Source organism: Lingula anatina, chromosome 3 (genome assembly GCF_051362555.1).
Source record: "Lingula anatina isolate TDL-2025a chromosome 3, LinAna3.0, whole genome shotgun sequence".
Classification (NCBI taxonomy): Eukaryota; Metazoa; Brachiopoda; class Lingulata; order Lingulida; family Lingulidae; genus Lingula; species Lingula anatina.
In genome coordinates, this window is record NC_141769.1 from 28,887,862 (window position 1) to 28,909,502 (window position 21,641).

The window sequence follows — 21,641 nt, forward strand, 5'->3', positions numbered from 1 at the left end:
TTTAGATCTCCATATCTTCTATCATTTATTAAAACCCATTTAATCAAAGAGTTATATGGGCTCTGTGTAACTCTCATTTTAAATAACCGCCAGAAAGAGCTCCTAACTATACACTTGATAATAGCGTGTGTTCTTGACAAGTACTAAAGGCAGTGCGCCATGCTTTTAGTAATAGTTACAAGTCTTTTTTATTTTTTAAATATTATTCAATTTGTTCTGGTTAACTAGACGGAGATGGTCCAGAGTATTAAAGGGGTTGGTTCTCCTCTGCAATGTGCACATCCCACAGGTGCTGAGTAGGATCAGGATTCAAAGAGGGTAATTGTTCCATCCTCAGAGCATTTTTGCCATAAAGTCCTCACCAGACGAGAACATTGAGCACGTGCGATGCCATGATAAAGTCTGTAGATATATATGCCCCGAAAGTCACACTTGCAAATGGAAGAAAATATCTGTTGAGGATATGTGTCGTACGTACACAATGCTTTTCAAAATACTTTTCAAAACCACTAGACACAAAACTGGGAAGGAATGGAAATATATAACACTGTCAATCAGGCAAAGGGGGTGGGGCTTCGCATTTGACAGTAGTGCCATCTATTGGTCGCACCATAGTGTGGATGGGCTTGTCCAGGAGACGAACCGAGGCCAGTGGAATGCATTCGTCATCTAGCGGCAACGGGCACTCCGAGCCCACTCTGAAAAAAATGGCAGATAACCTTTCAATACATGACTGAAGGACACCTAGAAAAATTCCCTTTGATCAAATAGCACAATTTTGCATAAGAATATTGTCTATTGCTGCATTTTACGTAATGATAATAAATCGGTTTTAATCAAAATGTTCTTTCAAAATAAGTCTATATGTTTAGAAGAAACGTTACGAGAAGAGATGGGCGTCCCAAGATATGCAATATCGTCCGTGGCGTGAAAAGTGCTAATCGCTCATGAAAGCTATTGGCTTTACAGTGGATCTCTCTCTCTCCCCCTTCCTCTCTCTCTCTCTCTCTCTCTCTCATTTTCCGTATTCGAGAGTGCGCAGCTGGCTTCCCGTCGTAAACGCCACCCATAAAACAAGCACACGTACCTGGCTACCATGCGCAAACTTAACACAACGCTATTAGAGTGGTCCAACGGGAAGGGTTCTACCGGCTCAAACTCCTGCCTGCTTCCTCCCTGCAGCGTGGTGGCACCGGAACATACCCTATAGTCACTAATGCTGTGGAGTGCTTCGTCAGCGTCAAGTATATATCTAAGTTTGCGCTCGGCGGCTTTCATCTTTATAAGTGGGCTAAAGATCAGGAGACATATTAAAATGCTGGTATAAATACAAATATTTTAAAGTCGAAGGGCACAGCGGACGGGTGACACAATCCCCTAAAAATTTGTCCGTAGTGAGGTAAGGCAATTTATTTGACATCAATGCGCCAGTGAGAATTGGGGAAACCATCATATTGGCTATGAACATGAAATTTGATATAACTATAAGCTGCATACATTTGCAGGTCGAATGACACGATATAAGTATATCACTTTTATATTAAAAACATTACATTCATTTTGTACTGTAGGTTTTGCAGTTTACTTTTAGTAAGTCTAATAAAATTGATTTTAAACAACAGCATAATCACTATTATGCACATTCTTGAAATGACTTGCATTTAAGTTCCACATCTAACAAGAAGTTAAAGACAAAAATTATAATAAACGAAAAGTTTAGTCTTACCGATCGTCTAGCTCCCTGTGGTATTCTTTAAGTCTTCGTGACAACTTTTCTTTTCGCTTTAACCTCCTGCAAAACAACATAAGTTTTATGACAGTAAGGAAGACAGTATCAAAAATAGACTTTATCGGCACATCACCGAACACATTACGACCCACAGGCTTAAACTTTATTGCACTGCATTTTAGTGTAAAAGAATTAGGAATATCCAAATAATTGAAAGGACATCGTTTTCTTAATGACTTGGCCTTCTATTAAAGAAACACATTAATATTTTAAGTATGAAGTCCATACTCCATATCTAGGTCATCCATTTCCATTTTAAGTTTTGCTTGTAATTTTTCCATTTCTTCTATTTCATATAGAGATGTGTCTGGAAAATATAAAAGTATGAAGTAAATACTACCGTACAGTACAATGTAGTATGAGGACACTATGGAAGTAAGAGGGCACTGTACGTGCGATCATACAAAAAATAATAAAATAAAATAAAATAAAATAAAATACAGAGTTTCAAAATTTAATGTCAACTTAAGAAAATGGCTGAGGCATAATAAAAGAGGCCAATTTCCAGTTAAATTTTAAATTCTGAAACGATATCAAAATTGTGATAAAAACTTGCACAGAACAACTAAAGAAGTATTTCTTCACAGAGTAGGCCACTGCCACATATGCTTTACCTGTTAACTTAATAGTTGACTCGTGACCGATACCAAGTTGTGCTAAACAGCGTCTTTCAAATGGAATTTTTGTTTTGGTTCCACGAATAAAAAGCCACTCGGGTTTTAGAAATCTGAGCTTGTACTCATTTTCATCCTGAACTACATTCCCAGTTTCACTCGTCTTCACAGCGCCATCTATCAGTCTCCTTAAAACCAGAGCCACGGTAGAGCAGGACTCTGTAGTCACTTTCTTCTGCCATGAGCCGGACAGGTTTTCACTGAAGATGTCCAGTGTCACCTCCATGGGTCGAGATTCTATCATTTTGACGGTAGGTGGAGCAGCAATCAGCAGGGAAACGGGAAGCGTGTCTTTCAGATCATCTTTGTCGTTGATCATCTGAAGTTGAGATAACAGTCGCTATATTAATTGCAGAAAAGGGCACAGGGGAAAAATTGGTCGTTTTTACTCATCATATAAATTAATACACTACACAAATTTTACAAATGGCGTCTTGCCTATTTCAATATGTAGGCCTACTGGTATGTCTGTCCCCCAGTTTACCGTTTCAAAAGTTGATTATCTCTTTATCATAAAATATCGCAGAGAATAAGTAACATACGTCTGCCCTTCAGCGTCTACGATCATTGATTTATGGTAGGCCTGTCACATGTACACCATATGGTTCCTTGCCCCGTGCTATGGCAGAACAAAGGTTCCGCTTATCAAATATAGGGCCTACTCACCGTGTTATAAAAAGTGGTGAAGCTGTTGTTGTTTTCGAACTCTATACAGATGTGCCTTTCTTCCACGCTAGCATCATCCAGGTTGCCTTCCTATGTAACAAAACATACTATATGTTTGTAGGCCAAATCTACAGTTAATTTAATGATATGATCTTTTATCGAAGACACACAGGTTTATGGAGGGTCCGAATCAGACATCTGCTTTATTTGTAATAAATTTTATTTACCACCCCAAGAAAAGAAACACAAAATTAATGATAAATAACATCTACATGTTAAAAAGATCTATTAAGTTACGAGTTTTTGTCATTTTCGTACGAGAAGCTTATCATCAAAAAGGCATAGGCCTACGTGTTCAGCTCTGCATAAAAATGGAACAAATAGTTTTTCAATAGACCAAAATATGAATTGATGTAACATGTTCGAAAAATGAGTAAAACAAAGCCACATCAACACTAAAGCGACATATTAAAAGGAATATAAAAATTGCCTACCCGTTTTCCCAAGAGCTGGCGTATCTTATCAAGAACTTCCTGTATAGTTGTTTCCACCGTGACGTCTGAGACTGTACCGATCTCTTCCCGTGTATCATACTCTACGATGCATACGTCTGATTGGGGAGGCAGTATTGTCAAATCTTGACTGCCACCGAGTTCTCTGAAAATATTTGGAATATAACCTTTCAAACATCGTTTATGAGGGCCTGTCCACATAGAATGGCATGGGACGGAATACAGAAATATACAGAAACGGCACAATATAGTAAAGAATAGAATTAAAAATGAGTCACAAATTTTTGGGAAATTTAATTAAACCCACCTCAAGGCCATACTTGTGTCTAGAATCTCGCTGTCGCCTCTTACTAAGAAAAATCCTTTCGAGAGATTTAGGCCCTTTTCATCACATTCCTTCTCAGTCCGTTCTACCAGGTCTGCCACTTGTTTATACGCCTCAATTCTAATAGAAAGCTCCTCCTCTGACCCTTTGCCTCTGTATCGGATGGTGTAGATGAATATGGTAGGTTTTACAACGACTGTGGAGCCATTCGAGAAGCCTTCCAGAGCAAGGTACAAAGACTTGGAGTCCGTCCAGCGGTACTCCACTTCGTTTACTTGGCACTCTTTTTGAGAATGCGTGAAACCGTCGCTGTCACACTCCGCGAGGTTCTGTTCTTTAAGTTGGTACATCAATTGCTCGATTGTAGAGTACGTTTTGACAACAACGTCATCTTGCCTGCCGTCAAAGGCAGTCACGTGGAGTGTGATGTCCTTGTTCACGATTACCGTGACGTCGGACACAAAATGTTCATGTACTGAATCTTTCCTGTGGTGAATCTCTATGCTCTGGTCACTGCTGTCATTAATGGCCAGTTCCTTCTCGACCATCTCTTTCACGTCCTGGCTCTTAAAGAAGTACAATGTGAGAGTATCCGGAGGGTTGACCACTTTCACTTTCACTTTCAGTATTCGGACGGTGTAGATCTCACACTCATCAGCTTTCTTTGTGTCGCTGATTGACACGTCTTCCAAGCTAGGAATGTTAAACCTTGCCTTCACTTCTTCCTTCACGTCAGCCTTATATCCGACGGTAAACGATTCCTTCTCCACATTCTCGTCATCTATAGGATTGATAATGTGCACCTCCTTGGCAATTTCTATAAACAGGAGGTACTCAGAAGCTGTGCCTTTCCAATAACTACAAGGCAAAAAGTATTCAGTTATATGAATGTTTGATTGTTTTTTCTTTTACGAGGAGCTGGGTAAAGATATAAGGTAGGCAGTCAGTACTAAGCAACACTGACCTCTTTCATACAACCTGTTTTAATAATTACTAGTGTAGTAAAAACGATAAAAAATATTTGTATTCATTACAACGAAGTTTCCCGCCAGTCTCAGGATTCTACCTTAATATAAGATGTTCAAAGTTCAACATTTTAAAAAAATGTAGTAAAAATCAAATAGATATATTCTCCTCACGCCTAAAAAGGGGCCTTTTCCCTTTTACATGGACAACGTTCTAAACTCTAAATAAGTCGCTGTTTTCACATTACTTTGATATAAAAAGTAAAACGCGTTCTTGAAAAGTACTCACTTGTACAGTTGCTTCACTCCCCAATCGAAGTTGTCAATATGCCAATATCTCTCCCCACACAAGAGCAAGTAGGCATCTGCAGACTGTTCAAACCCCGTGCTGGACGCAATAACTGACCGCACAAAGTCCTCCATTTGCTGGTCAGGACTTAAGTCCACCGTGTGCACCTCCGAAAGTTCACCTTTGTAGTTCCTTAAGCGTCCTTTAAACTGCAACATTTTAAAGAATAAAAGTAACAAGTTTAGCACTGGTATATTTTGTCATAACAATATAATGCCACACTGTTTGCGTATTTTTTATACAAATATAAATATACAAAAAAAATATATCCGTATTTTAATAATTATAACATTCTTAACGTCTTAGCTCGTTTTTTTTTTGTTGGTTCTACGTAAAAGATCAGGTTTGCATCTCATTCATACTGATAGAGAATGAAAGCAGGCATTTACAGTTTGCCCACTTTTTCTGTGGATATTTTTTTTCAATATTTTTAAAACTTATTATTAATGAAAGTTAAAATTTAAACTATACGAACGTAATCCTGTGTGGATGTGATAAACAGCAAAATAAAATGAGCACATGTATCATAAAGGCCAGGCCCGTAGTCAAGAGGGGTTCGAGGGGTTCGAAAGACCCCCCCCCCTTTTTTTTTGCTGGGAAAAGGTCCCCTCTGGGTAAAATTTCACCTAGGTACACGAAGGTTTCATGGCGAAAGGTCCACTTTTTTAGAAAAAGAACCACCTTTCTGCTGGCTACGGGCCTGAAGGTATTTTTGACATTTTCCAGCCAACAAATTATACAGCTCTTTAAGCTCTTTTAAAAAGAATATTGAGTACCGTGTATAACAACTCCGGCGTAAATACACACTCCAGAACGCCATTCTCTCTTCTCTTGGCCTCAATTCCCGAGTTCGCTATGGCAGCTCCTGTAGTGGTCCGGTAGAACATGAAACGTCGCTGAATACCCACGGGTCTCTCTATTACGTACTCTTCCTCGCCCAGCAACGCAAACACCCCTAAAACAGAGCTAAAGGTTTTATATTTTTCCCAGAAACACTAACTTATATGCACAGTTAAGTTGGATCAGAACAGTGTGAAGAAACTGAGACTCCGTGTAACAGAAAGTCCGCCCTCCATTTAGTTATAATTGTTAGGGTTAGCCTGACGTAAGTGGGTTTAAATCTAGGGCGAGTCTTACTAGTACAAATGAATGGGAAGCGGACTCTCTATCATGGGGGACTATCTGTCACGTTACACCGGCATGAAAAATAGACCTTTATGCTAAAAATGGAGGTGGTAAAGTATCACAAAATAAAAAGATTCTTTTTCACCTTTTTCTACTGCATGCATAAAAAAAAATTCAAGAGTATTTACAAATTGTGATTTGAATATTTCCATAACGCCCAACACAACTGAAACAAGACCAAAGTAAGCTATATTTGAGCACTCGAAAAGAGAAATAGAGAACAAACTATTAACTATTATTATGAGCATTGAATTCAATACAAACCGATTTTATGGCCGTCTATATGGACTTCAGCTTGGCATTTTCGTTTCGTGCCATTCCGTAGTAGCAGACGATAGTTATATCCACTGCCTAGCTCCACGTACTCCCCCTCGGCAGTTTTAAAATGGCGCCCACCTTGAACCTGCACTCTGTAGGGGCCGATTTCCAGATAATTCCCATTGGCCGGTTTGTACTTGGACGGTGCTGGTGTGAGAGGCAAAAATAAAATGTCAGTTCATACTGACGGACTGTGTTTTATATTATTTGTCATTTGCTTTACATCTTGTTTTGTCATCAGAAACAACTTTAAGTTTTGAAATTAAAATCACATTCAAAACGATAAGACATCGTTAACATCTAGTTTTCGATTTGTAACATTAGTTGGTAATTTTGCCAAACAGAGAGGGCCAAATATTTCTTAAATTGGGTGATTTTAAACTTAAACTACTCACTCAGTCCCTCCATTATTTGTTGCAGGCTCTCTTTCATTTCCTGTATATCATTGGTTTGATTTCGCTGGTTCGTCTCCTTAAATAACAATAAGAAGAGCTGGTTTAGGTCTGTAATATTTTTAAAATAACCTTATTTTGCCAACCATCTTGTGTTTACATTGTTAAATAATTCAGATGAAAATCATTCTACTAAAAATAATTATTACAGAAACCTTTACACGTGTTTTAGTAATGTGAAACACCAGTAGCCTACAAAATCCCCCAAAAGCACTTATTGTGACAGTGGTACTTACAATTTGCTCTAATGTCACTTTCAGTTCCAGCATCTTGTTCGCCTTCTGGTCTAGCGTCTGCAAGACCTCGCTCTGCTTCATGGTCTCAGCGAACATAGCCTGGTTAAGCTGTTTAACTATGTCCTCTTTAAGCTGCTGCAGCGTATCCGCCCGCGATGTGGCCTTGAGTACCTTGGCAACGGCGTTCTGGTCCGGCATGATGCACTGGATGACGTAGAATTCCGCCTGGTCTAGGACGTCCATCAGTTGCTCGAGGAGGAACGCGGACTTGTCGTCTTTAGCGATGATGGTACCCCCAAGAATCACTTCAACATTCCTGATGGTACGGAGTAAGTCCATGGCGTCATTCAACAGCGTTGCGTTGGCTTTAAATATCCGATACACGCTGCGTATGATGGATAGGACCGTCTTAACGTAAGGTAGCCCGTCTCCTAGATCCAGAGCGTCTTCTAAGATGTGTTCACCTACGTTAGTCAAACCGAACTCGTCTGCACGGTCAAGCGCTTTTGCCCCGCTCCCTGCCAAATTAGCAACCTGTAAATTGTAATCGGAAAACTGAGAACTTCAAAGGGTCAGTTTAGAACCAAAGGCACCGCAAGAGCAGTATCAAAATTAAGCGTGTTTTATTAACTAATTGATTGATTGACTGGTTGATTGATTAAAGACTCAAGTATGCATATCTGACATTTAATATCTTCGTATTTCTAAAATTAGACAGAATTTTAGAACATTTTGTTTACCATAACATGTTTGCCGCAGTTGACAGCTTGCTTACAAAATTAAGTGATACTGATCGTTCATGAGAAGTGCCAGATTCAGGATTAAACATTAGTTTCGTTCACTCTTTAAAAGCCACCTTATACTACGTATGCGTAAGTATGTAACGTGTCATCTGTAGCATAGAATGATATTTTCTGTGTAATTAATTGTGTACAGATACACTCGATTAAACACAGCTATATTCTTTAGTTGTCGATTTAACGCCCGTTGGATAATTACTACATACAGAAAAAAAACGTAGAACTACAAACCATTTCTGCCTTCGTATTCCCAAGTGGATTGTGAAGATCCATGCTTTCTGTTTCGTTATATGATTTAGTTATCTCCAGCTGCCGTTTAAGTCTACGGAGAAGTAAAGACAGTGCGAGTGCTCCTGTTGAATCCTGCCACACTGATAGGAAATCTTTGATTTTGGCTTTCACTAGACAGCATTTCATACATTTAGTGGTCAGGCCGATCTTAGAGAAATACTGCAACTCTTTCCGTGTTTTGTACCGTTCGTGGAGTTCTTTCTCCACCGCTTTCAGTTCTTTGCCAACTTTCAGTGCCACGCCTGGGAGGTTCTTTGTCTGGTTTTCCTTTACAACAGAGGCGTACATTCCGAATATCTGCCAGACGTGTTTAAATGGTTTCTTTATTTCCTTGGTTGGTTCAACTGCTATAATGCACTCGGTTTCTGGCTTAGCCTTCGACACTCCTAATGCATCGGGTGATGCATCTTCATCAGACGGCGATGTTTCATTTTCATTGGCGATGCATGTACTTCTAACACCATCATCAAGGTGCTTGTCATTTGGTTCTCTGTCCAGATATTCATTTGGCTGTGTTGCATTATTTGGCTCATGGGAAATGTCAATTACTTCTGTTCCTTCGTCATCCTCTTTGTCCTTGCTTTCTGTCTTCTCATCAGACCTGCTCTCTTGGTGTTGTGTGGAGCTATCATGACTACCCGAGGTCCTGGGCGCGCTGCCGAGAGGTACAGCCACCTCCTGAAAAATGAAACCATAGATGGGCACTGCTGAATCCGCACGATCACCCCTGTCAAATAGTAAATGTCGTTACTCCTTTCAGTCGTCTTTCTTAAGCGCTCCGTGAATCAACATACATTGGTTTTGCTGGGTAGGGGGGGGGGTTGGGGGTGGAGGGGGGGGGGGGGGCAAAGATGGAAATGATTGCCTCGATTTGCTTGACAATTATAAGATAGTGATCGAGGACAATTCTATAAAAGTATCTAAGCCACAGGTTTTGTCCCGTTTCATTTAAAGGGGGTCTGTAGCCCACTGTTTCCATCCCTAGATCCTCTATTGAAATAAGTGGTAGCTATAACTTATGTATATGTCACTAATAGCAAGAGACATTTAAAGAAACTGGGTGTAACCATCTACTTACCACATTCTGTAACACTATGAAAAATATTGGTCTGTATAACAATATGGGGTAAACATACCTTACGAATGACAGGTTCAATCACCTCTTCCAGGTTCTCTATCGGTGGAGAAGAATTATCAATACGTGATTTTTCTTTTACGTCTCCCACGTTTTTGCTGCCGACGTCTGCTACATGTTTTTGGACGTCATACTCGACACGCTTGTTAATCACCTTTTTCTTACTGGCCCCACTTCCCATGTTTGTTCTTCTCACCTGAGATTATAATTAAAACGATATTTTATTTCACAAAACCAGCTTGTATGACGTTCTGACTATATGATTGCACAAGCAGGAGACGTACCTGTAAGTGACCTGCGTCGACCAAACTAACTGAAAAATGCAGGTGACATATATATATGTCCATACCAATAAAACCGGTATACTCTGGTGAATTTGTCTTAAACGAGCTCTGGTCGTTTGTTTTGTGTTAAACCTGAGTCAAGACCGAATATCTACCTAAGAGGCTTAGTCGTGGGTTACCGTATGTATGTATTATGTCATCGATTATATTCCTCTTAGCATGCAGTGAACATAAGCGATCGATTAACAGAACACAACACTGACACAATGGAGAGCTTCGCTCTGATGGGCTCATTATGTCAAACATTGTAAAATACCGCTTTGGCGCCTAGCGACATGCAATAACTTAAAATGTAGGTTGAGGTAGACACGAAAACATACTTCCTTAAGAAATCTCTCCACTCCAGTATTATATATATATACAGGCTTGTAGCCAAGGAGGGGGGTGTCGAGCGAATCGCCCTTTTTCTTAGGAAAAAGCATGCTCTGGGTAAAAATTTACCTATGTATACGAAGGTTTCATGGTAAAAGGTCCACCTTTTCCTGAAAAGAAAGCACCTCCTCTGAAATTTCTGGGTACGGGCTTGCATAATACTAAGCAAGGGACTAAGGGGAGGAGTTCGACCCTCATCAAGCCAGCGAAATGGAATTTGCTTAGTCATAAGACGGTGCCTTATGATACTTTCGTGAATGCTGGTTGCTAGTCAGGCTAGTGAGAACATAAATTAAAAAACATATTATTTCACACTTACAGCAACTCCATCGCTTATCCACAAAAACGTCTCTCAGCTGAACATATCCCTTCACACAATTGTCGTCTACCTGTACAATATCTGCGTGATGACCGACATCTTTGTTTACCTAAACAACCAGACAACAGGGGACAGCACGTGTGGGTCACAGTGACACCTGGCTGTGACATTGATTTAATCCCCGGAATAGGCTACAGAATGGATGCGATCCAGAATTTTGCTTTAAGATAGACTCGAGTTACATTATAAAGTAGTTTTTGTTTGAGGATTTATTGGTAGATTCAATTATCTGAGCAATATGACACCGGCATATGTATGTGTAGGCCCTATGTGTGTGCGTGTGTGTGTGTGTGTGAGAGAGAGAGAGAGAGAGAGAGGGAGAGAGAGAGAGAGAGAGAGAGCTGGTGACTGGGTGATTGGGTGGGGTTAGGGGTAGGGAAGGGGGTGGTGGATATTAAAAAAGTGTTGAAAAAGAAAAAATAAGGATGCAAGCCCTAACAAATTCCTTCCCTGATTTTGAGGAAACCTGAATTTTTTGCGTAAGTTTTTCATCCAAATGGAAAAGATGAATTGGGTATTGTTTTGGTGAGTTTTCACACAAACGAGTAAAGTATTCCTTTCATGGTGTTTTTACGCTCAAAAATCGCCTACACTGTGGATTTGGAACCCCCCAGTAAAATATATAGTAAATAAAAAAATTAACCCTAAAATTTAAATGCTAGTGTCCCATAGTATTGTTCTCCATTTAAAAGTTCCGTTACTAAAGCCCCCTTTACACTGGACGTCGTCCTTTCTGCGCCCTTTATGCGACCATGAAACTGGTATCGCTAGCACAAGCATAATTTTGATTGCAGAATGAATGGTAAATGGTAGGCCAGTAGTCGGCACGCAAAGTTTGTTTTTTTTTACTCTCAAACAGGGCCGAACTACGGGACGCAGAACGGACGCCGTCCAGCTTAAAGGGGGTTTAAGAGAATGTGTAAGAACAAGTTTCTTACGATATGATAATTATAATAAATTCACATACATGCACACTTTTCATTTTGCTAAAGGACTTTTAAATACCAAAGTACTAAAAAGACATGTAATAAACATGTAATAACAACAACAGCAAAAAAAGGAAAAATATCAAGACTGCAAAAATAAGGGAAAATAAAGTTTATTTAAAAATAGAAAAAAAATAGCTTTGTCCCAAAATAAGACAAGATAGGAGCTTGATGTCCAGTTAAAAATGGAAAAAATTGTCAAAATGTTTAACAATTTTCAACTAAAGGCCTACATGTATCTGGTATCCAGTGATGTGCCCATTCAGGCATTAAAAAAACTTATTTGATAAGTAAATGCACAGAGCCTGTAAAATTAATTGTACTTCTAAAATAAAATGGATAAAATAAAGACTTTTTATTACAGCAAAACAATATTACAACTATATCCATATAAATATCACAAGTTTTCACATTTGTCTCAAATGTGCAAAACAACACATTTTAAACACGATTCCAGTGTGCTTGGATGGTTTAATTCATCACATTAACAAATGGTATATTATATTAAAATAAACTGTCAAATAAATTGTACAATAATGGAATCATTGATATTAAAGAAAAATATTTTCAAATAAAATGTTGGAGAATAATACACATCCTTTTCTTGGATAATATAACAGTTACTGCCCAGAAAGTTTAAATGTTTATTTTTTTGTAGATCCAGATCATTTGCATTCTTTTAATATCACTTTTGCTCAAGCATACATAATGTATCTAATTGAATATCATAGAATATCACACAGTAATCAATATACTGATATACAGGAAGAAAAATAGTGCCAAATAAAATATCCGAGTAAGCAATACATAACCTTTTTTGGAGGGATGATATAAACAGGTTACTGGCCAGTAAAACATTAAAATGTTCATTTTCTCATAAATCTAGATCACTTTTGCACTCTTCTATTCTACCCAAGCATCCAAGACATACATGATGTATTGAATAATTGACATCTTTCTGCTTCAGTATCCTAAAAATTTTCTTCATAGAAAGAAAAGGAGGCTGAAGAAGTCTTGTTGACATGGGAGCAAGCTGCGGACACACTGTTAGTCAAGGCAGGAGGACCACAAGCAAATACACCAAATTTATGGACCTGGAGAGAGACGATATAAAAATAAACCACTTATGTCTTGCTAAATGAAGAAAATATGGCACAAAAATTAATCCAACAATGATATGCATGTTGTTGAGTGATATTTCACATTTTACATTATGGTAACAAAATGTACAAATATATTCATTTTTAATTTGTGAAGATAAACACTACATTATGGTAACAAATATATTCATTTTTAATTTGTGAAGATAAACACTACATTATGGTAACAAAGAATGAATCAGCAATTAATATAATAAAGAAAAAAAAACATAATATTTTACACCATACTTTAAAGCAGAGTTTTCTTACCTTGGGCCATTGTAAGGAGATATCTCTGATCACTTTCTGAAAATCTGGTCGTCCAAAGTTTGTGGGTGCTTTGAGCCCTGTGAACAGACTTCTCTCTGAGATGCTCACAAAGTGTTTCTCACACAGAAACTAAAAGAATAAAATATTCCTGATAAGGCAAAAATATATTGACAACTAGTAAAGCTTTAACTAAAAAGACGAGAAAGACTATCTCCCTCATTTTTGTTGTCATAGAGAGAGAGAGAGAGAGAGAGAGAGTTTTGTCTATGCTTTAAATTGGAAACACAAGAAATAAATCAGCAGGAATTATATATTTTTTAATCTTAAACTAAAATAGAAAATGGAATTCAAGGAAAATATTCACCATCATCACAGTTCTCAAGTCGAACTTTCCAAAAAATTGAGTGACAAACACGTTGACTGTCACCAAGTCATCAAAATCACTTTCTTCCACTTCACGAATGATATCTATCATCCACTCAAACTGACGCTGGTTTTGGGTTACCCAAAAGAAATAGATCTGAAAAATTAATAAAGAAAAATTACTTGCAAAACTGGGATATTTTTATTTATTTAATATTTCTAAGGAAATATTACTTTGATATTTTCCATTTGTGATACTTTAAACATAATTAGTCTACATTTAATACTATTTTCTTTTAAGATATGAATATGATATTTTCCATTTGTAATTCCTAAAAATTTAATCTACAGTAAATCTTACTTAAAAAAAAGAGGTAGTCAGACATGGTGCTTCAAACCTCACCTTCTTGCAGTTGATTTTGGCCTTTATAGAAGCGAGATAGGACACATGTTTCAATATGGCAGCAAAGGGGGTCACTCCAATACCCCCGCCCACTAAAATGGCTACTTCGTACTTGGACCAATCTTCAGACACTCCCCCAAATGGACCATCAATGTACATCTAAAACATATACAACATTTTGTTTTTGGTGTATATCACGTAATTAACTATTGTTAATCATAAATGTCAGGAAATTAACTTTGTAAAATAAAGAGTTGAAATGAGATAAAAAGTTGTCATTTTCTCCAAATTTTTAACTAAAATGGTACAGCTGGATTACTACTGAAGATCATTTATATTGAGTTCAATTTTGATCCACTAAATTATTATCATACTTGTAGTTGTACGTTACTTAATGTAGTAGTAAATTATTTATAAATATTCCAACTGAATGAGCAAGAACCCCTGATCTCACTCATGGAGTTGCTCCAGCATATTCATTGTTTTTGAGCCCAATTTTAAATGGTTTCTTTTTCACCAAATATATATACCCAAATCAGCTTTTTTACACTTAATCAATTTAGAAATTTAACCATCCCAAAAAATAAATAAACAAATTAATTAATATAAACAAATTTGTTAATTAAAAAGCAAATAATTGCAAATTTTAATGTGGTACCTTTGGATATGGTCCCTCTCTCAGTCTCTCTGGGTCCATTAACTGCCTAAGCTGGGTGGTCCATGGTCCAACAGCTCTGATATGGAATGCGATCACATCTTCGTGCTCAGCTGCGGTGATGGTGAATGGGTGGTACTCGTTGTCTCCATGGCCAACAATGGCGATGCGTGCCCACTGGCCAGACTTGTTCTTAAAGGTTCGGGGCTTCCTCAAGGTGATATGTGTCACATCTGGGAAAATATAAAACTTCATTAGCTATCCTTATCTCCTATAGAACTTATGTTTTTATAGTTTTATAGTATGAGGTATTTTAGTATGCAAAATATCAGAATTTATCGGCTATCCCTATCTGCTATACAACTTAAGTTTTTATAGTTTAATATATAGTATGAGGTATTTTAGTATGCAAGCAAGAATTTGTGGCCTGCCCCTTACCCACCCTACCCCACCCCACCTTTAGAAAAAAAAAAACTTACTAGAAGGTAGGTGCTCTGCCTTCAGCACAGTGACAGGAACACTCTTGTTGCTGATACTGACCAACTTGTCCAATGCAAACAACAACATGGGGCCAAGATAGAAGTAATAGAACCAAGGATCCTGAGGAAGAAATTATCATTTTTTATGGTTACGTACTTGAATGTGACGGACACCAAGCATCTCTAAAGAAAAAACTTGTTGTTGTTCAAGGCTATATAGTCTGGGAGTAATTCATTCTACTATCAAGCTTCATTCATACACACTTTAAAGAATATTTACACCATAATCAAACAAATAATGCAAATGATAAAAAATTCAGTGTGGTTCTGTGGAATTCTTCACGGCTTACCTGAACCAGCACTGCACTGCCGTGTAGTATGATGAGAGCGTACAGCAGCACATAGAGGTTGTGGACAGTCCAGAACGCAGTGTACACCTTTTTCCTGGCCCAGGGGGTGGCAAACACTATCATCAGGGTCAGGAGGACCACCAGGACCACCCCAGTGAGTCCTGTGACTGTCTGGAACAGGTAGAATCCAAATGTTGGCAGGTAGTCCGACCTGGAATGGATAGAATTGATTGCTATAAGTATGCTGGTCATACATGTAGGTGTTCTAATCAGAATCTGAGGAAGTCAGCAATCCATTATAATAACCACAGCAAATCTTTTTTTTTCAGTGGAGCCTTTATTCGTTTGTAATTATTTCTTATGAAGTAATCAAGTTATTGGCCAATATGGATTTTTCAATATAGATAACAAGCTGTATCCAATATATTATACTGATACTATATGATACTCTTGCAGTCTAAACATTGGCCTGTTCACTTAAACTTAGTAATCTACAGAATAAAAAGTCTAGTTCTGCCCCTTTCATATGTACCTGAACCAGATGGTATTGGAGAACACACAGCCCACAAAGTCAGGAGGTTGAGTTGACAGGTGGTAGAAATTGATACAGTGGCCAATGGTATGTCCCACTGAAACAGAAATTAAACCTATTTCTTCACATTTATAATGGTAGAATCACTAGCAAAAGTATGCTATAAAGAACAAAACAATAATTAACTACTTTGATGTTTCAGATGGCTTACTCTTCAAAAATGTCTTTTTGATTTTGCAAATATGCAGTTTTTAAACTTTTGATTTTTTGCCAAACTTTTAATTGAATTGGGTCACATAATATAAAACTTGAATTTGAAACACCACCTGAGTGTCAACTTACAAGCTATAAATGTGGATGTGTATGCAGAAACCTTGTGAAAGCCAAAAGCAGCATCAAAGGGCACATAGTTATTGACCCAAGTGGTTCTCAGCAAGTTCATGGTGTTCTTGCACATAGTCAGCAGAACCACAGAGAAAGTAAAGGACATTGAGGATACAGCACCCCGCGTGACACTGATCCCATACCCTGCCATCCTGCGCAGACCTTTGGCCTCGTTTAACACAGCATAGTCTGAAACAGTGGAACAGCATGAATATGGAGTACATCATCCAGGGTTCATATTTATATTTTGTTTTTTTATTCCCCCTTGAGATAAAAAAAACATAGAGTCAAATCTTAACACTGGAAATGATCTAATGGTTGGTATAATTACTTAAGATCAAGGGTCAACAAATTAAAGCCAAATACCCTTTTAAAATACTTAAATTTATATTTTCATGAATTGAATGTTACCACTTTTTACTGTTCTTTAACTGAGAATATACATAATTTAAAGAAAGGATATATAATCTTATTATTTATTAATAATGTTATACAAATTTGTTTGAAGAAAAAGGGACACTTTTTTAAAACACCAGGTGCCATATGAATGTTTATGATTCCTGTCTACAGTATATAAGACAGCATACTTACAGTAAGATCTTTCCACAAAAATTGCAATGGTGATGAGGAAAAACAAAGCCAAATAGAAGATGTGAAGGAAATTATTCTCCACAAATTTCTGAAAGGTCATAAAATGTTTCTTGGCTCCTGTGGGTGCATTTGCAGTGTCTGTCTCAACCTTCAGCTTTTCTGCAGACCTGATAAAGAGGACAATTTCAAACCTCATCACTGACATATTCCAAATTAAAATATCTCGGCACATTCTAAATATAAAATCTCAGGCACTAACAATATGCCATATGGGAAAGTTTATATACCATGTATTATAAATAAAACGACGGTGAAGACAAAACAAAAAGATGGATAAATATTGCATTTACCTAGGTCTACTGACAGCAGATGCTGGTCTTGATGCTGCTTCCTTCTTGGCAATTTCAGATTTCAGCTGGCCTCCAGACAGGTTAACAACTTAAAAAATAAAAATTTAAAATCACTACATATTTATTCCACAGAAGTTTATTCAAGAAATATTTATCTTACAGCTAGTATTAAAGCACTGGTATCTACCGGTTATAAACATAAAAAGCATGCTATATACAGTGTATATCAAATTCACCGCAGAAGATCATGAAATAAGAAAAACAATAGGCTGCAACTTATATTGAATATTTTTCCCCTCACCATCTTTTTCCTGAGTAAGCATTGTTTTGAAGTCTTCAAATGTCAGCTCCTCTTTGTTTTCAAACCCTCCAGCAGCAAACATTCCTTCTAACAAGACATTTATCTCTTCCTCACTTAAACTGCTATCTGTCATCTCAATCATAGACCTACAAATACATTTGAGTCCTGTTATTCCAGTTTACGGTAGGTAGTTTACGCACAATGTCTCTGTAACAATGTTTCTCTCATGGGGTATTTGTATATCTTGATTTTACCAAATCTAAGCCTTTTTACTGTTATCATATCAATGACAGTACCAATACTTACCTGAGCAATGCTGTGAATTCTCCTCTGTCCATGGTACCACCCCCATCCAGGTCATACATATCAATGACAGTACCAATACTTACCTGAGCAATGCTGTGAATTCTCCTCTGTCCATGGTACCGCCCCCATCCAGGTCATACATATCAATGACAGTACCAATACTTACCTGAGCAATGCTGTGAATTCTCCTCTGTCCATGGTACCGCCCCCATCCAGGTCATACATATCAATGACAGTACCAATACTTACCTGAGCAATGCTGTGAATTCTCCTCTGTCCATGGTACTGCCCCCATCCAGGTCATACATATCAATGACAGTACCAATACTTACCTGAGCAATGCTGTGAATTCTCCTCTGTCCATGGTACTGCCCCCATCCAGGTCATACATATCAATGACAGTACCAATACTTACCTGAGCAATGCTGTGAATTCTCCTCTGTCCATGGTACCGCCCCCATCCAGGTCATACATGTCAAACATTAGACGCATCTTGTCATCTTCAGAACCTGATCATATCATTAAACAATCATCTTTAACTATCATGATATGATATACAAATATCTAGCAATCTAATAATTCTATCTGTTAAAACAGTCTTAAAAATTATGCAAGAGCTGTCAGGAAGTACATGGCATATGTTGCATATTAATGGTAAATGTTTTTATAGAAATGTGAGGAAATGAAACAAAAATAGTCCAGCAAATTTCAATTATTTACAAATCATAGAAAATTTTTTTTTCGTATTACACAGTCATGTGACTTATGCACAATATTCTTTTTATTCATTGCAAAAGAGCTAACCTTTAGACAGAAGAACTAAGACATCTAAAAACTCTCTGAAAGAAATGTAGCCATTTCCATCTTTGTCCACCATATTGAACATTTGATCCACAAACATGGAGTCTGGCTTCAGTACCATGGCCTCTGCAAATTCTTCTCTTGACATTTCCAAGTCAAATATATTCTTCAAGTCTGCATTGTTTGTTTGCTTCTGCTTGTTGTCATCTTTGGAATAAACCTATAACAGATAGCATAACCTTAAGAAAAAATCACTTTTGTTTGTTTGTGATGCATACTGAAATGAGGCATGCACGTAATAAAAAAATTATAAATTTGGCATTTGGTCCATAATCCCTGCCAAATGTTTTCACAATTTAAAAATTGTTTAAACAATGGTCAATAACACCAATTTATAACTGTTTCCTCCAGAATGATCAAAATATAGATGAATTTTCTGCCCCTGGATTACCTGTGCAAAAACATGATGCAGAAACTTTTCTACTTTAATTTTTCTTCTTTCCTTGGTTTCGGCTTCTGCATAAAGCTGTTGCAGTGGTAGGAATTCAACCTCTTCCTTCACGTTACATTCTTTTAAGAATGTCGTCATCATAGCTGACAACCTCTCTCTTTTTTGCTCATCAGAAAACTGAAGAACCTGAAACAAAAAACAATCAGCGTACTTTTAAATTCTAGGTAAAGAAATAAAATGTTCTCTTCACATTTAATTTTCTTCCATTATGAAAATAGACCAAAAAGTAACTAGGTTATTATACCCCAATTATGTGGGTGTTTACTTTTACCTGTATTTTACCTTTGTGTTTAAAACTTTAAATAATAATAATAACAATTATAGAAGTACTTCCAAATCCCTACATCATATCTTTTGTTATTCTTGCATATTATTACTACCTTTTGTAAAACAGTAGCATTCATTTTTGCTAAACCAATAACTGATTTTTCTCATTTTCAAAATTAGGCAAAAAGAGTAAACTCCGGATACTAAGTTCACTTTGCTTACAAATCAGCGTACCACATCATATTCTTTGGGAAAGTGCAGGCAGATCACTCGGCCTCCATTTTCGTTGGATATTTTAGATATGACAGCCCCATTCTTCACCACATCAACTGTCCTATATGTTTTACCAGTGACTGGATCCTTCACCTTGACCAATCCCTTGTGAAGTTCGATAGCCACTGTCATGGGGCTGTTGCTTCCTCTCCACTGAGTGGCTGAAAAAGTTGTTACCAATAATGGTGGACTGTTTGGTTTCATGCAATTGGTTCCGTCATTGACAAAGTGTGCAAAAGAAATGTAATCCTAAAAACTCATTCACATTTGGGAATTTTTTCTCCTTTCATTTCTTTAAAGTTTGGAGTCTTCTCTTTTTTCAAAACTTTATTGTATTTATAAACTTATCAAATGTAATCTAAAAAAAAGAAGGGGTTCCTTTATAAGAGAGTCCAAATGAAATTGATATGATATTATGTATGAATTTTTACAATGCACATAAAAATTACCTATTATATTCTCCCCTTCCTCTATGCTGTCATCTAACTGAACAGCGACTTTGTTATTCTTCAGACTGGTCTGATTTCTCCGATTTTGGATCTTCTTACATGCATGCAGTGCAATTACCAACCCGGCAAAACCTGTAATGATTACAGAGAGATTCTGTGTCAAATTATGGAGACATACACGCACATGCATAGACAGTGGACACATATGAATATTTGTTAATTTATTCCCCACAGTGAAGATTTTTTCATAGGGATTACTACTTAAAATTCTTTTCTTGTTTAATTTGTTGGCTTATGTTCTCAATCTCAAACAACAAATTATATGCTTCTGGTGGTTATGTGATATGAGTAAATATTTCTATTTTCTATTTTACTTTGTACATGTATTTGGGATATAGATACATGTAAATAATTATTCAATATGTTACAACTTTAATGAAATTATGGATACTAAGTATTATCGAAAGTAACTTTTTACAGCTACTTACAAAATGGCAAAAGTCCAATCAGAATGATCACCAAAATGTACACCACTTCACTTCCAGTAAAAAAGTCATGGGTCAAGTTATCATTACACTGTGCCATATCACTGATATTCAGCTGTTTTGGCTGGGGACAAGGGTCACCTGTAAATAATAAATACATTATTTTTACATCTGTATACTTTTTTTATACTGTGTCATACATGCTCACCAAACACTGCAGTTTATTTAATTACAAAATTCCTTTTTTTTATATTCAGGTTTCATCGTAACACTCTTGCATATACAGGCAAATGGTCAAAAATGGACATTATTTAAGTAAAATGAAAAATTTGGTTGTTTACCATCATTCCAAAAGAAAACATTTCTCTGAATCTCTCCAGGTTGAATGTTAGTCACTTTTAGAATGACATCATACAGTGTGGTGTTCTTTAATTGCTCAATCTCACTGGAGTTAAATAATCTGGAATAAAAATAAAAAAACCACGTGATAAATGACTGGATCACTGCTTGATGTAATTTATAACATAAATACAACATGAACAATGAAATCTAAAATAATTATGTTCAAGCTCGCAAACATCGTCCTTTTAAAATATGAAAAAAACATCATTTTGAATAGTCATGATCTAACGATTAAAAAATTATTTTCCAGCACAATTTTCATTCTATTTTTATTACCACATCTAAATTTGATATGAACAAATAATAATTTCGATAAAGATCTTTTAAGATTGATATGAAAATATCAATAATGACTTTATTACCCATTCTGTGTATTTTCAAACCAGAATCTGTCACCATCTCTGATCCTGGTGAAGTGATCTGTGACCACTGCCAGAAACAACTCCCCCAGGGGACGGTCTGGCTGGCTCTCGTAGAGACCCGCCACAAAGATATCCATCTTGTCTATTTTATCATTGTAGGCAGTCTTCAAGTTCTCTAAAGCCTAGAGAG

At 37.0% G+C, this 21,641-nt stretch overlaps 2 protein-coding genes across 2 annotated transcripts; both read right to left on the bottom strand.

Annotated features, from left to right (window-relative positions):
* Positions 1-10,887, bottom strand: LOC106174941 (uncharacterized). The gene is made up of 16 exons (XM_013556721.2): positions 10,733-10,887; positions 9,699-9,893; positions 8,503-9,240; positions 7,472-8,005; positions 7,179-7,254; positions 6,730-6,930; positions 6,057-6,235; positions 5,221-5,429; positions 3,949-4,824; positions 3,624-3,786; positions 3,130-3,219; positions 2,404-2,782; positions 2,018-2,096; positions 1,727-1,792; positions 1,088-1,291; positions 1-698 (listed from the first exon to the last, which is right to left on the bottom strand). The coding sequence occupies exons 2-16, from the start codon at positions 9,876-9,878 to the stop codon at positions 551-553; spliced, it is 4,122 nt and encodes a 1,373-aa protein (XP_013412175.2). The 5' UTR covers positions 9,879-9,893; positions 10,733-10,887; the 3' UTR covers positions 1-550.
* A 1,227-nt stretch (positions 10,888-12,114) lies between these two features.
* LOC106174940 (dual oxidase 2-like) lies at positions 12,115-21,629 on the bottom strand. Its single transcript, XM_087009130.1, has 20 exons — positions 21,452-21,629; positions 21,029-21,147; positions 20,691-20,828; positions 20,203-20,334; positions 19,715-19,914; positions 19,154-19,339; positions 18,706-18,922; positions 18,317-18,410; positions 17,596-17,741; positions 17,295-17,382; positions 16,945-17,111; positions 16,312-16,542; positions 15,970-16,066; positions 15,438-15,648; positions 15,088-15,208; positions 14,612-14,841; positions 13,954-14,112; positions 13,552-13,707; positions 13,188-13,316; positions 12,115-12,872 (listed from the first exon to the last, which is right to left on the bottom strand). The coding sequence occupies exons 1-20, from the start codon at positions 21,586-21,588 to the stop codon at positions 12,750-12,752; spliced, it is 3,081 nt and encodes a 1,026-aa protein (XP_086865256.1). The 5' UTR covers positions 21,589-21,629; the 3' UTR covers positions 12,115-12,749.
* Positions 21,630-21,641: the final 12 nt, after the last annotated feature.